The sequence below is a fragment of the Protopterus annectens genome, chromosome 2.part1 (assembly GCF_019279795.1).
Source record: "Protopterus annectens isolate FY-2018-M chromosome 2.part1, PAN1.0, whole genome shotgun sequence".
Lineage (NCBI taxonomy): Eukaryota > Metazoa > Chordata > Ceratodontiformes > Protopteridae > Protopterus > Protopterus annectens.
Genome location: NC_056729.1, coordinates 1,832,209,470 through 1,832,224,624, shown reverse-complemented (window position 1 = coordinate 1,832,224,624; position 15,155 = coordinate 1,832,209,470). Strand labels below are relative to the sequence as shown.

Here is a 15,155-nt window from a genome sequence, read left to right as displayed (position 1 = left end):
ACTCTTTCCTTTTTTAACATTTTCACTTACACAAGACTTCTGGTGTTTCTGAAACAAATGTCTAATTTTATTTTTCCTTTTTTGAAAAAAAAAAAAACATTTGTACATTTTTCTTCAACCGATATGCTACCTCAGACAGAGATATCCTTGATATTAGAATTATTCAAATAATTCTCTTATAATTAATGCAATGAACAATATTTATTTAAGTTATCTATCATTTGAGGAATTCTAGAACATAAGGTACTTAATGTGCTTCTTTATGCACCATAACACTAATTTAAGTGTAGAAAATTTTAAAAGAAAACATTGTTATAACTGTAACTCAGTTTGACTAGAGCTCTTAAGAAAATTCTAGACGAGCAGAAGTAAAAGGCATGCACATAGACATCTATTAAATAAGAAATGAAAGTGTCCAAGAGGAAAAGGGAGACACACACAGTTCCTGAAGAATAACTTAGTTCCAAAGAAAAATACATTGGAGGGGTCTGGTAGAAGCCTTTTTGCACACCAAACTTACCTATAATACACTAAAACTGTTAGACTTAATAAAAGTAGTGGTATGCTCTTAAGTACTATAAGGGCAAACACACAAAAACAGGTATAAGTACCACAAAATTAAAAATCCGTGTCACACAGTCATTTCAACACACAAAAAAAAAAAAAAAATGAGAGAGATTAACATAATTTGCCTAATTATTGAAAAGAAAATAGAAAAACAACACAATAGCAGTTAATGTATTTTTAACACGACTGCAGGAAAAAGATCAAACTGGGGTGTTTTGAGGTTAATACTAATTTACAGGCAGACAAGTAGTAATGTTGCTTAAAATGTGTTGATAAAGATATGAAAGGAGAAATTATGGAAATGAGCAGATAGATAAATGGACTGAGAAGGAATAGTAGTTGGTGGTGGGATGTGAGAGGAGGTGGAAGAGTAAGAGTTTAGGAAGTGAGTGCAGTATGAGGAAGAGCAATAAAGGTACAAAACATTGGGAAGCAAAAGAGCCGTAAGAGTTGGAAAAAAGTACTTTGAGTCAAGCTAGCCAGGTGAGCAGGAAGGACAGAGCCCTCTTTGGCATAGGTGCTGTTTAAGTAAAGTTTTGAAACTATTTTTTTTCTGTTTTAAATGTGTGAGGATTTCATTCCAGAGTTTTGACACGTAATGGGAGAAGAGTCCGTCTCCAGCAGTGTTGAATGTCTTACTGATAAATAGTAAGAGTTTGTTGCTAGAGTAAAGGTCTCTAGTGGGTGAATAGTACAGTAGAGTGTTTTGTAGTGCTGGACATTCGTCTGGAGAGTACAATATGTTGCGGGCAATGAGTAGTGAGTATGTTAACTGGTTTAGGAGTTCAAGGCAGTTTAATTGCTTTAATGAAAGGCAGTGGTGCATTTTATAAGGTTGGTTGATTTAAAATGTAGCTATTTTGTAGTAGCATGAAGCTGATTTAGTTTTATATGTAATGTTGATTTTTTTTTTAAGAGTAGTGGAAGCATACAATAGAGAATGGAGGAGGTATATTGCTGCTACTGTAATCCTTGCTTGAGCTGTCAGGCAGTGTTTGGCCTTATAGAGGGACTGAGTTTTAGGTGAGTTTTATTGATGGAATGAAGTATGTGGTGATCAAATTAGAGGTTGTCATCTATTATGACTCCTTGTAGTTTAGTTTGGTTTAAGGTTTCTACTTTTGTTCTATTACTTGAGGTAATATGAAATGTGTGTTTCTGGTTAAGGTGTTGTTTTGGAGTAAATACACATACATACAAATATTTCAAGCATGGGCATTAATGCCTTTCTAGCTTGCCAATATACCAAAACACTTGTTCCCATAAGTATTTCTTACAAATATCTAAACTAGTACTTGCTTTAATGTAATTTGGTAGTCTGTTCCATGCATCAGCTACTCTGTCAGAGAATCAATTAGTACACTTCTCATTCCTATAGAATCTTCTACATAAGTTATGTCTGAGGATTCTCTAGTAATTTTTGATAACCCCAAACATTCCCAGAGGTAGCTGTCTCTAAATTCCCTATATACCTGAATAAGATCTCCTCTTAGATATCTGTAAGAGACACTGTACAAGTTCAGATGTTTTAGTCTTTCATAATAACTTACATTTTCACATCCGTGGGTGCCCTTGGTGTATTTCCTCTGTGCTCTTTCCAGTTTACTCATGCTTGTTTTCTTATAGAGTTTCCATATTGTTATTCCAAACCCAGTTACGAATGTAACTAACAACCAATGACTTCATCATTTTTGATTTCTTAGACTTTAAAAATTGTTTTATACAACCTATAGTTCTATAGCTATCATTAACAAATTGGTCAATATGATTTGAAAAACTCATAGCTGAATCTACCCATATACCCAGGTCTATAAATGAGTCTGCAGTTTCAATCACTGTGTGCTGCATTAAATATTCACCTTTCAGTTTGTCTTCCAAATCTCATGTGCTTAGTTTTTGAGGTACTTATCAGCATATTATTCTCCTGTGCCCAAATGGTCAATTTAGTCAAGTTATTTTGCAGACATGCGTTATCTGTAACACACGTAATCAATTTACCCAATTTCAGGTCATCTGTATATAGACAGTAGAACACCTCAGATGAAAAAGTTAGGTCTGAAAGATACAATCTAAACAAGTAAGGTCCTAGGGCAGAGCCCTGTGGGACACCCTGACTGTAATCAAGGATTTTACCTGTCCAGTTACTGTATGATACTTGCCATGTCCTATTTGTAAGCCATGCAGCTATCCATCTTATCAAGAGTACATCAATACCTAGTTGTACTAATTTATTGATCAGTGCTTTGTGTATGACCCTGTCAAATGCTGAAGTTAAATATATATAAATTGCATCACAACACAATTTTCCATTCATAGCTGTTATTATATTATAGAACATAATGTTACAGATGGTATTAAATCTGTATTCAACATATGCATGCTGATATATGGTTTCAATGCCCAACCTATCCAGTTCTGACAATAACTTATCCAATATTACCTTCTCCATTATTTTTCCACAACATGAAAGTAGACTTAAGGGTCTATATGATTCTGGGTTTGTCCTACTCCCCTTTCCCTTAAAGAGAGGTTTAATAAGTGCATGTCTCCAATCTTGAGGAATATCTCCATATTTATATTACCTAGTGAATAATAGATATAATGGTACTGTAAGTTCTTGTTGAAGTGTTCAGGTCATTGTTACTAATTCTGTTTCCAACCTGTGTTTTGTTTGGATCCAGTTTGTGCAGTTCTTTTTTAATATGATCTAATTTGATTCCAGTGTCTGGGATTGCCTGGATGTCACTAGGACAACTTATCACCCCTTTTGTGGAGCCAAACTGTTTTTCATAAGATTTTGTAAATATATCTATAATCTGCTGTCTGAGAATACATTTTAGAATCTGAACACAGTTTATCAGTTTGTATGTCTTTACTCATTCCACATCTTATGTATCTATACAAAGGTTTCATTTTATGCTCAATATCTTTATATACATTTTCTTGTCTCACACTATGCTTAATCTGTTTGTCCATCTTCCTTATTTCAGTTTTCAAAGTTGTAGTTCAACCTCTCTTCTTTCTTATTTTTTTGTCTGTCACCTTAATCAGATATCTTGTTCTAATGGAAATATATCCCCCTGATATTGTATGCCTAGATTGTAATGTTAAACTTTTTTTTTTTTTGCTTTTTTGCACTCAATTTCTGTTTCAAAACTTTCTACATTCCATCTGCAGTTTTTCCACTGAATACCTCACTCCAGTTAGTTTTGCATAGTGACTGTTTTGCTTGCATATAATTTGTAATTAAGCTTCTGTGCAGTGGTTTAGATTTCAGTTTGGCAGAATCATCTAGCAACAAATTAACCTTTCTAACCCCATGATCACTGCACAGACCTTGATGCTTTGCCAGAGATGGCCTGCATCTGTCACCCCTGGGCTTGCGGATACTGGCCAAGGCTGTTGCCACCCCTATTGTACCTTTTTTAGGCGGTGTTCCAAAGACCAAATTACCACCGTAACAGCTACAAACAAATGCAATCCGAGGGTCATGCTACTCAATGCTAGAAGTCTAAAACTCAAAATGTACTTGCTCGAAACACTCCTTAAAATGGAGAACATTGACATTTGTGCTATAACAGAGACCTGGTTCAAGACAGCAAAAAGCACCCCTGGACTACCAGGCTATAACTCATTCCACACCTTTCGACCCCAGAACTTGGACTGAAGCTCCAAAGGCGGTGATGTTTCTATATTCATAAAGGATGTGCACACCTCCAGACTGGTAGCCCAACATAATGCATCAGAGATACTTCAGGTGCAGCTAACATTGGCTAAGACAGCGATTCAGGTTGTAGCCTGCTATAGATCCCTAACCATGTCCCAAGATTCACACTCCATGTTCCTAAGCACCCTAGAGAATATTAGGGTCCAACCTAACACTCTCATACTGGGCAACTTCAACTACCCCTCCATTAACTGGGAAAACTACTCGTGTACCAATACACTTGCTCAGTGTTTCCTGGAATTCATTAATTCCAATGCCCTGGACCAGCTCGTTCTTAACTCCACTAGAGGTAGCAACATCCTTGACCTGGTCATTACCATTGCTCTACACCAATAGTCATCTCCTCCCTGGTTAGATCTGACCACAAACTAATCACCTTGGAAATCCACATCCCTTCCATCTGCCCCACAAAGGTAACCACCATGAAAAACATCTCCAAAGCTAAGTTTGGGCTCCTAAAAACAGAGGTGTCTAACTTCACAGCCCCATGCAAATGGAGAGTAGTTGCATGACTGCCAAATCATACAACAATGCACTGTACGAACACATACACAAATGCATGGATCTCACCATACCCAATAGAACCAAGACACTCTCCTCCAAAAAAAGGAAGCCAATCTGGTGATCCCCTGCCGTAAATAAACTCTACAACAGGAGGAAACAGATGCAGAATAAGGTGAAGTCCCAAGACAGGAAAAACTCCCATATCAGCCTCAGTGAAAAATTGAGATCCCTCATCAAATCCTCTATGATATGAAAACAGAATTGCAGCAGATAGTAAAGACAACCACAAGGCATTCTATAGTTATGTAAAGAATCTCCACGGCAATAACCAGATTTGCTCTGAGCTACTGCACAATGGTACCTCTTATACCGAGCCAAAAATTATTGCCAATATACTGGCTGACAGAGTCATTGCCAACTTTACCAGTCTCTCCCCCTCCAAAGGACCAATCAGAATACCACTAGATTGCCAGGCACCCAGTATTACTGCTGCACAGTTTAAAAATGCACTGTCCAAAGCCAAGAATACAGCTTCTATGGGACCTAACAATATCCCTGGCTGTGTTCTACATGAACTACAGAGTGAACTGGCACCTCACCTGTGTGCCCTGTTCAACCACAGCCTCAGCTCAGGCTTTGTCTCTACCAAATGGTGCACTGCTACAGTCATCCCTCTCCACAAATGAGGTGCAACTACAGACCCTGGGAACTATCACCCCATTAGCCTGACGAGTATGATATGCAAAGTTATGGAACACATCATCATGGACCTAATAAACAAGGATATAGGAAATCTCCAAACTCTGGATCACACACAGTTTGGTTTTGTGAAGGGTAGATCATGCCTGCTCAACCTGGTCTACTTCTTTGAGTCAGTCACCACAGCTGTGGATGAAGTTAAGGTGGTTAATACAGCCTATCTTGACCTGGCCAAAGCCTTTGATACCATTCCCTACTCAGGAATCAGAAAATACTTAAAATAAAAACTTTCATATAAAAATCATCTAAAAAGTTGTCTTGATTTTAACTTTGGTTGCAGGGGAACCAACTTTTTAGATGATTTTTATGTGAAAGTTTTTATTTGAAGTATTTTTATAAAGTGTTTATATAATAGATTTTGCTTATTTTGTATTTTTAGGTATATGTACTACTTTATATGTTGAGGAAGCACTGATTGCATTTTTGAAACCATTGGCTGACTTAAGTCATGTGCTTCATGGGGATTTGTGTAAATAGGAGGGGTATGAATGTATTTTTTACTGATATCAGATGAAGTGGGGTTGCCCACGAAAGCACTTGTGTATTTAATAAAAAATATTTGTACTGAATCTTGAAGCTGTCTCCGAGTCCTGGTGTATTTGTTGGACCTCTGGATATTTTCTTAATGCAGGACAAGTGAGCTCAAAGGGCTTGGTGGCTGTCTTTTGCTTTTTTTTTTTTAGTCCATATTTATTTATGATTTATTTATCTGCTGACTGGATAATTGGACTGGTCATCTGACCCTTTTCAGGCTTGACCTTGGCTTATCCTGAGAGCAAAACTAGGTACTTAACCATACTAACATCATAAAACAGCATATATCACATATAAATGGCAATACAAGACATTTTATTTGCTAATAAAAGTACTGAGTAGTTGATGCAAGCATCAGATGTTGGTGATCTTTATGCAAATGAAATGTAAATGTCAGCAAATACACACTATCTGTGACAGTGTCATGCCATTCGTAATAGACACCGAGCCAGTTGAACTTCATATCAGTAGTTCTCCATTATTCTTGTGTAAAATATCAAACCGTTCAGCTATTTTCCTAAATTAGGCAGAAAACATGTCACCTGCCTGTGAACATTTATCATATTATTTACTTGGATTCTGTTATTGTCTATACAAGGGCTCTGCAGTGTCTGCCTCTTCTCAATGTTAAGGCTTATTTGAAGTAAAATTTTAGCGCACTTGTGCAACATCTTACTTATTGATTATTTGTAACCAATCAATTGCCACTTTCTGACAGCTGCCTCTGCATGACTCACAAACTTGGAAGAGTCATAAGTAGTAATTTATGCCATCTCTCCAGATAAAACTTGAAAATATTTTGATGGAATACAATACTTTTCTGTTTCCTTTTTGAAAATAAATTGCATGTCATGCTGGTGGCCAATATTTTGTGAAATACAAGTCTGACAAGCATACGTTAGTGCTAAATGTCTTTTGTGCTGATGAAAGAATGGTAATATGGTACTGAATCAAATAAGTTTGCTGATTAGGACTAGGCTAACTCCACCTAGGGGCCATTTTAAGCCTAACCAATTACCTTATGTGAGACTCAAACCCTGCACCTTGTGTTTGCAAGGTAAACATCTTAACCGTTATGCAAAACTCCCATATGGGATTAATGCATTGAGACAAGTTATACTGCTGGTGGTATGGCTTTGATTAATAGAATGGATGGAGTTTGAACAGGCAGCTGTAGGGGACGTACATAGGGTGACCAAATTCAAAGCATAAGCCACTGTGGCATTTCTGTCCAGTAGAGACAAGGGTTCATGCTTGTTACCTTTCATATATATTCATTATACAGTAAAACAGACTGCATGTTCTGAAAGTGTAGCAGGTTGGTATATTTGATAGCAGGGAGTAGAGGTCCTCTGTTCTCTAAATCATCACGTTCCTCATATCCCCAGTACTTCAGCTTGTCACTATGTACAATAATATTAGGCATGTTATATCATCTGTACTGCATCCAGTCAGTTATACAGTAGTAACAGGAAGTGTATATAATCTGTTCTGCACCCATTCACCGCATACAAAAATAGAGTGCGTACCATCTGTACTGCAGGCGGTCATTGCATACAATAACAGGGAGTGCATACCACCTGTATTTCAGCCAATCACTACATACAGTAACAGGGACTTTATATCTGTTCTGTAGTAACTGGTCACTGAATACAATAACAGGGAGTTGTTGTACATGTTCTACAGTGACCAGTCACTACATACAGTAATAGGGACTGCATATCATCTGTACTACAGGTGGTCATTGCATACAATAACAGGGAGTGCATGTCATCTGACTTCAGCCAATCACTACATACAGTAACAGGGAATTTATATCTGTTTTGTAGTGACCGGTCACTGAATACAGTAACAGGGAGTTTGCACCTGTTCTGCAGTGACCAGTCACTGCCTACAAAAACAGGGAGTGCACATCATCCGTACTGTACAGGTTACTACTTAAAATAACAGAGTTTATATCTGTTCTGCAGTGACTGGTCACTGCATACAATAACAGGGAGTTTGTATCTCTCTCTCTTGCAGTGTGACTGGTCACTGCATACAATAACAGGGAGTTTGTATCTCTCTCTCTTGCAGTGTGACTGGTCAGTGCATACAATAACAGGGAGTTTGTATCTCTCTCTCTTGCAGTGTGACTGGTCACTGCATACAATAACAGGGAGTTTGTATCTCTCTCTCTTGCAGTGTGACTGGTCAGTGCATACAATAACAGGGAGTGTGCATTCTCTGTATTGTAGTAGAATACTGTACGTGTTATCACCACCAGTTCCTTTGAACCCTAAGAGAAGTGAACGCATGTCCTCCACACATCCATGCAGGGGGGTTTTGCCCTACACCTCTTTAACTAATATATTATGTTGTAGAGCAAGATGTTCAGGTTAAAACATAGTAGTGTTGAACCTGTTTGTTTTAAGAGATTTGTATTACTAGATTAACCTAACAGAGAATCTATCCCATGAATGACAACCCTGTGGTTTCCACAGTGGGCAAAGTGTCCTTTTACCATGTGGGAGCAATGTGTATACAGTGTGGTTCCTCCTAGTGCATGTAATGACAAGGATCTGATGATTGGATGGTGCTGGCAGTGATTATACAGACATTATACTTCAGTTACTACAAACTGTTAGGCTGATGACATTGCTGAACACTGGCTTGCAGATGTATACATGTCCAAGATACAGTAGAAGTGAATAAATGTTAGAGAGTATGCAAGAATTTTTTTTACAGATTGGTATTTTGTGGGTGCAAGTTTAAAACTTGGAAGGCAATCACTTAACTGAAGATTCTACAACAGCTATTGACAGTATCTGAACTCCCTTATGTAAGATAATGAGACATTCTCTTTGGGATTGACATTCAGCAGACCTAGTTGTACACAAATATATACAGTGGTCATGCCTGTTTGCATTTTGTTTACATGTTTACCTTTGCCATTCTTTCCTTCTCATTACCCCCCAGATCTGATTTTGTGATAGCTGCTTACAACTTGTGTTGAACTATCACAATGACATGAGGGCAGTCAGTTTACAAATGGTGTTGAGTGTTTATTTTTCTTTTAATTCACACACAATTTATATCCCACTTGATCCTGGCTTTAAATATGCCATCTTTTAGTAAAGGTCATAGTTCCTCTTCTGAGGCCAGATAGAACATATTCCCAAATCTTACAAAGGAGTCCAGTTTTCATGTCCCTCAAAAACATCATGCAATGCTCTTCCCTGCAGGATAGCCAATGAAACTCATGTTAGGGATTTGCCAGTTAAGATATTTTAGATAAGGTGCTCTACAACCAGCTTGGTAGGTTTATGGGCAATATGCAGATTAGCTGTAATGCCTTTTTTGTTTTGTTTTTCCAAATTGGGTCATGCATGAAATCAGCATGTACATTGTTGTACCTGTAAGCAAATACACAAATTCCATTACTATTCCACTCTTCACCTCTCAGGTTTTAGGCTTTGCAACACTGTCTACCATCACAGCCCAGCTTACCCTCACGTTTCACAAAGGAGACAGAGACTGAGATAATTTTATAACATGCATAGCCCTGGCCACTCTAGTTTGCTTGCTGACAAAAGTGCATTACATGACATTTGCTTGATGTAGAAAGAGACACTAAGCACATCCATACCTCTCAACCAACTGTCTAGAGTTTTGTAGAATGTCCAGATTTTTGCCGCGTATTTTAGACTGTCCCTCATAAAATGTGTTTTTTCTTGCAAATCATTAAGGATTGAAGTCACTAAATAATGATAGGCATTTGAGTTTCAAACTGTTTCCTTCAGAAAAATGTGCTAATGTAAAATGTTATCCTATGAATTTTGTAAGTTTATAAGAGCAATATTAAAATTTTGCCTCTGATTTTTGACCTTTTTCTCATTATTTTTGGCTTGTCCAGACTTGTATATTAAGAGGTTGAGAGGTATGAGCACATCTAGTCTCTCTCTTAAGTGCAGTTCCCATTCTACCTCTGTTTCATTCCTGCCTTCATGCTCTTAGGTGTAGTTAACATTTTACCTCTGTTTCATTTCTACCTTCTTGCTTACACTTTCCCCACCTCTGTCCTGTACTGTTATTAGTATCTCAGTTGATTAGTCTCTGCTACCCATTCTGCTAGTCTTTTCTATAGACCAACCAACCCTCCCTGTGAGGAAGTACTTTTCAATGCTCACCCTGGACTGGCACGGCTGTAGTCATTCATGATCATCTGTATGACATCTAAATTATGCATTTATTTAAAAGTCATCCAGGTTCCTAAAGAACTGACATTCAACAGTAAGAGTTAGGCTACCCTGCAGCAACTTTAAAAAGACAAACTTGGGTTCCACTGGAGATTTCTAATACACCACCCATTTTCTGAAACTTAATATGCCTATTTCAGTGCTGTGTTACACAGCAGACTATATATCAAATCCAGGCACATGCCTTCTCAACATAAAATTATTTGGTGATTAGTACTAGAAAGAAGAAATAATTTGTCATGGTAAGCACAAAGGTAAAGAGTATTTTTTAATAATTAAACATTATTAATTTTAGTATTTATTTATTTACATTTGTTGATTGGGAAAATCCAACTGGACACCGGTCCTTTTTCAGCAGAAGCCCAGGGAGAAAAGCTCCACAATAAAAAAACAACAATTAATTACGAGTTACAAGTATAGGTAGGTTTTGTTTAACAATAGTAGTAAACAGTTATAGTTCAAAATGAAATTGTTTAGTTAAGTGGTACAACACTTATATCAATGGTGCCATCAAGACTAAAGTATTTTAATAGCTGAACTAGCAGCTATTACCCTTGAATAACAGTGGCTAAGATTACGGCTGAGATATAGGTTTACAAGTAATGTATTTGGCTGCAATCCGAGGTAGTTAGAGGGGTGGAAGAAAGGGATTAGAGAGGTTGGGGTAGATGTTAGGTTTGTTACAGGGGCATGCCCAGTGCTCTTTTAAATGAGATTTTAGAGCAGCTTTGAAGTTAGTGTGTGATGACACAGATGTTATAGTGTGAGGAAGGGTATTCCATAATTTTGCTACGGAGTAGGAGAAGAGAGCTTCTCCAGCAGAGTTCCTGGTTTTAGTTACCTGTAATTGATTTTTGTTGCTGGAGCGTACTGGTCTGGTGGTATGATAGGGTTGTAGTAGATTTTGGAGGGAGGGAACTTTTAGAGGATGATTTATTAGTTTGTGGGTGAGTGAGAAGTTGGTACCATTGAAGGAGGTGAGGGAGTTCTAGCCAGCCTAGTAAGTGTTCTTTTAATCATTCATGTAATAGAAAGTAAAGTCACTCCATCTCTTCAAAACAATGATAGAATTGTAATCATTTCAGAATATTAGGTTAATTAAAAGATAAACAGTACAATATATATATACATACTGAAAAGTGAGAGCTTTTATAGAATGTAGCAATGATTAAATGTTAAGCAAGTTTTGAGAAAGTAATCTAAGACAGTCTCCTATATTAAGAATTCTTCCACAGAGATGAAAAGAAAGTCACCATTTTGTGCTGAGAAATAAAAAATGCTGAAAATGCTGTAAAATTAGATTTCTAATGAATAATTACTGTTTTATGAAGTCAGTTGTTTAACTTGTTTCCATATGTAGACACAGTATAGGGTAGGACAATTCTATTCTTAAAAAAATGTTTCTTCAGAATTATTACTATAAAATGCGTATTTGTTTGGTCATGATGCTGATAAATGAGTCCATGTACTGCATGACATTTTTCCGTGTGTTAAAAGGAAAATATGGCGAGAGAACAAAATACACACTGTGCACATTTATTACGTGCGCCTACATGTGTGGAAAATTGCAATATTACACAACAAGATTAGTTGTCAGTGATGTATATTTATAGCTAATCTAATGCTGTTTAAGCCTTTTTCTGATCAATCTATGTTTACTTTTTTTTTAACATTACTCTAATTAAAATACATATAGATTTCTACCTCACCTAATGCCTTGCATTATTTTACAAAACCAGCAACCGTTACAAGAAACCCATTTTACGTGCAGCTACCGTGTCCATATCAGATATCGTTATCAAACTGCACATTGTTAGCAAGGCATGTGTCGGTTACAATGCTCTACTATTTTACCGAGTGTTGTATTGCTGTAAATGTTCTTCAATGTGTTAACTATAACACCTTTTAATCGTCTTTACCTTTGTCTTCACAATTGAAGTAAACGATACCTTACTGAATAAAAATAATTTATCTTTCTGTCTTTACAGAGTGATTGGAACAACGGATATCCCCATCATTATTGTAGGGAACAAACGGGACTTGCAGAAAGGCAGGGTTATTCCACGACATAATGTCTCCAACCTGGTTAAGAAGACCTGGAAATGTGGCTATATCGAGTGTTCTGCCAAGTACAACTGGCACATCCTCATGCTGTTCAGTGAGTTGTTGAGAAGCAGTGGGTGTGCACGCTGCAAGCACATACATACAGCGATCCGTTTTCAGGGAGCATTGCGCAGGAACCGCTGCAGTATTATGTAATCTTTTATCAGCTCTTCCAATGATTCACCAATTCCTTTTCTTGAAATTTCATGAAGGGGGGATGAAAGTATTGGAAATGCTCTTTCAGACTAGCAGGAAGGTCTTCATTCCTTAAAGTGTGTCTGCCTGATGTCAGAAAAGTTTTCATCCTGTTGATCTACCAACACAAAAGAGCTTTTGCCTTTTTGAAGCAACTATATTTGTCATTAATTACCAAGTTAAAGAAAACTGAACTTGGCTTGCTTCTCTCAACATATAGCTCTTGTACATCATCGCCAAAAAGCCTGACTGCTACTTTCTGAGCTTGAACCACTAAATGAAAGGTTACCCACAGTAGTCCTTACTAAACAAAAGGTGTCTTATATATTATCAAATGATGCCATTTTCATAGCTCAGATTCTTAAAAAAATATTTTTGATAATACTCATTTTCTGCATATGTCATTATTCCTTATCGTATGTTAATGAACCGACATTTTCAAGATATCCCCTGTGAGCTTTACAGCACAGTGTGGTAAGTGAAGGGCTACTAACTGGGATAGATTTGGATAGTAACTCAGGCTTTTGGCTTTTTATTGTAGCGTTGTTTTGCCTGCTGGATGTTAAGGTTCAGTAAGTGCATTAGAATTAGAGAATGGACAAATGTGCATATTAGTCCATCAGGTGTACAAACAAGGTGATGGTTAATGTGAGCAAGAATGTGTTAGTTGCTTCCACAGTGAATTATCTCACAAGTACAGGACAGTCTGTGTTAGTTTATGCTGGTCAGTTACTTGACATTCATGGCTAAAGGCTGGACACCATTACTCTTCTTTGTATTTACAGGGTGATGCAATAAATGAACTGAATTTTCTGACATTGTTTTCTATACAATCAATACTGTATTTTGTTAATTAGGGAAATCATTAACCTAACTTGTCAGGTGAGTCTGTCATGTGGAAATCAAGAGAAAGCATATGTAAATGCTTCTTTGAAAACAAATAAAGCATTGTACTGTATTTCAAGAAGCTGGTTGTCATTATTTAAGAATTAGAATTTGAACAGTGGACTTTGTCAGCAGTAAATATGGGTGCATATTAAACATGCACAGTTCCTAGACATGAAGCTTATTTATTTACTTATTTTTTTTATAAATGAACATTATTCAAACATTGTAACTAAATTATGGCCATAAAATAAAGAACAGTTATAATGGCGAGAGAGACAAAACTCTAAGCATAATAAACTTCCGAATGTCATTTGTCCTCCTGTCAAAAATATTACTAGTTAAAAAGTTTAACACTGGACAGCCTGTATGATTTTCTTTAACGTGGCTATTCTCACTTTACTATACTGCGAGATTACCAGATTCAAAATCTTACTGTACTTTAATTTTCCAGAATCCACACAACTTATGAAGTGATAGTTTAGATTTTTTGCTGTTTAGGTGTCATTTTTATTTTTTGCCCTCTGTATTACACGAAAAGTTTTTAACATTCTGTAAATTAGGTTCATAGGTAGATACTAGGCTATCTGCCCTAGGGCATTTGTAAGCCTAGCCCGAGTGTATTTGGCTTTCGCCTCCCTATTAGGTTAGCCTACTGTGCCTCTGTATAGTAGGTCACAGAAGGTAGCCCTTTAAGATTAGTTTACTGTGCCTCTGTCGAGCAGGGACACAGAAGAGATCCCAGGGGATCTTGCAACTGTGTTTGCACTAGCATGCAGTTTTTACCTTTACAAGGACTAAGTGATAACCTGATACATGCTATTATATTTGAATGCATCTTACATGTATGTAAGCACCTTTATCTTTGTGTGTATTACATTTTTGCTTCTACAGTATTTATGAAAGCCAAGTGAGACACAGGGTGAAGGGTACACAGAAATAGTAACAAAGAACAAATTATGCAAGCCTTAGTGTGAAATATCCTCCTGGATTAGGAACGGGGATCATGTTTTTGCCCAGTCGTACATGTGATCCCCCATGATGGGGGAAGACAGTTGGGCAATGTAACTAGTGCAACCACATCTATAGCCGACTGTGGAGACATAACATCATGGTTCAGGATTAGCTGTTCTTCATGCTAAATTCTGTGGCCTATGACAAGTTATCAGTAACCGAACAACCATTTCATGGCCTGGTCTATCAGCTTCCATTCTGTTAGCAAACAACTGGGGATAACAGAGGATGTTATTTCTGGAGAAATGCTGAAAACTGAAACAAAGAAGTGACAATGTGCATTGCAGATGCAGCAACTTTCCAATGAGATGTGAACTACTTTCTTGTCCGTGACTTATTCAGCTGTGGTAAAACACAATTCTGAGAGCTCCAGTTTTATGTGGTACTCTTTGGCACATGCAGTGTTGCTGCACATATGGATTGCAGACTCACCTTTATACTTAGAACCACAACAATGTCACTTCCTCTCTTGCCCTACATTTCACAGTCCTTAGTACCAGATCCATCATACAAGTGTGGCATCCATCTCAGGTCTTCATGAAGTTACACTCACTTGTGATTGCCACAACCTCCTCCTCCTCTCATATCCCTTTCCACACCCTTTTCTCTTCATTACTAGCTCTCGTTTT

The 15,155-nt window shown here is 37.3% G+C and overlaps 1 protein-coding gene across 4 annotated transcripts in view; it reads left to right on the top strand.

The window, feature by feature from the left end:
• The window catches only part of RASL10B (RAS like family 10 member B), a 1,932,764-nt gene extending 1,919,179 nt beyond the window's left edge, over positions 1–13,585 (top strand). For all 4 annotated transcript variants that reach the window (XM_044063271.1, XM_044063272.1, XM_044063274.1 and 1 more), the window contains one exon: positions 12,318–13,585. In XM_044063271.1, the coding sequence (XP_043919206.1) occupies positions 12,318–12,588 (271 nt within the window). In that variant the 3' untranslated portion in view covers positions 12,589–13,585. The remainder of the gene's footprint in view (positions 1–12,317) is intronic.
• Positions 13,586–15,155: the final 1,570 nt, after the last annotated feature.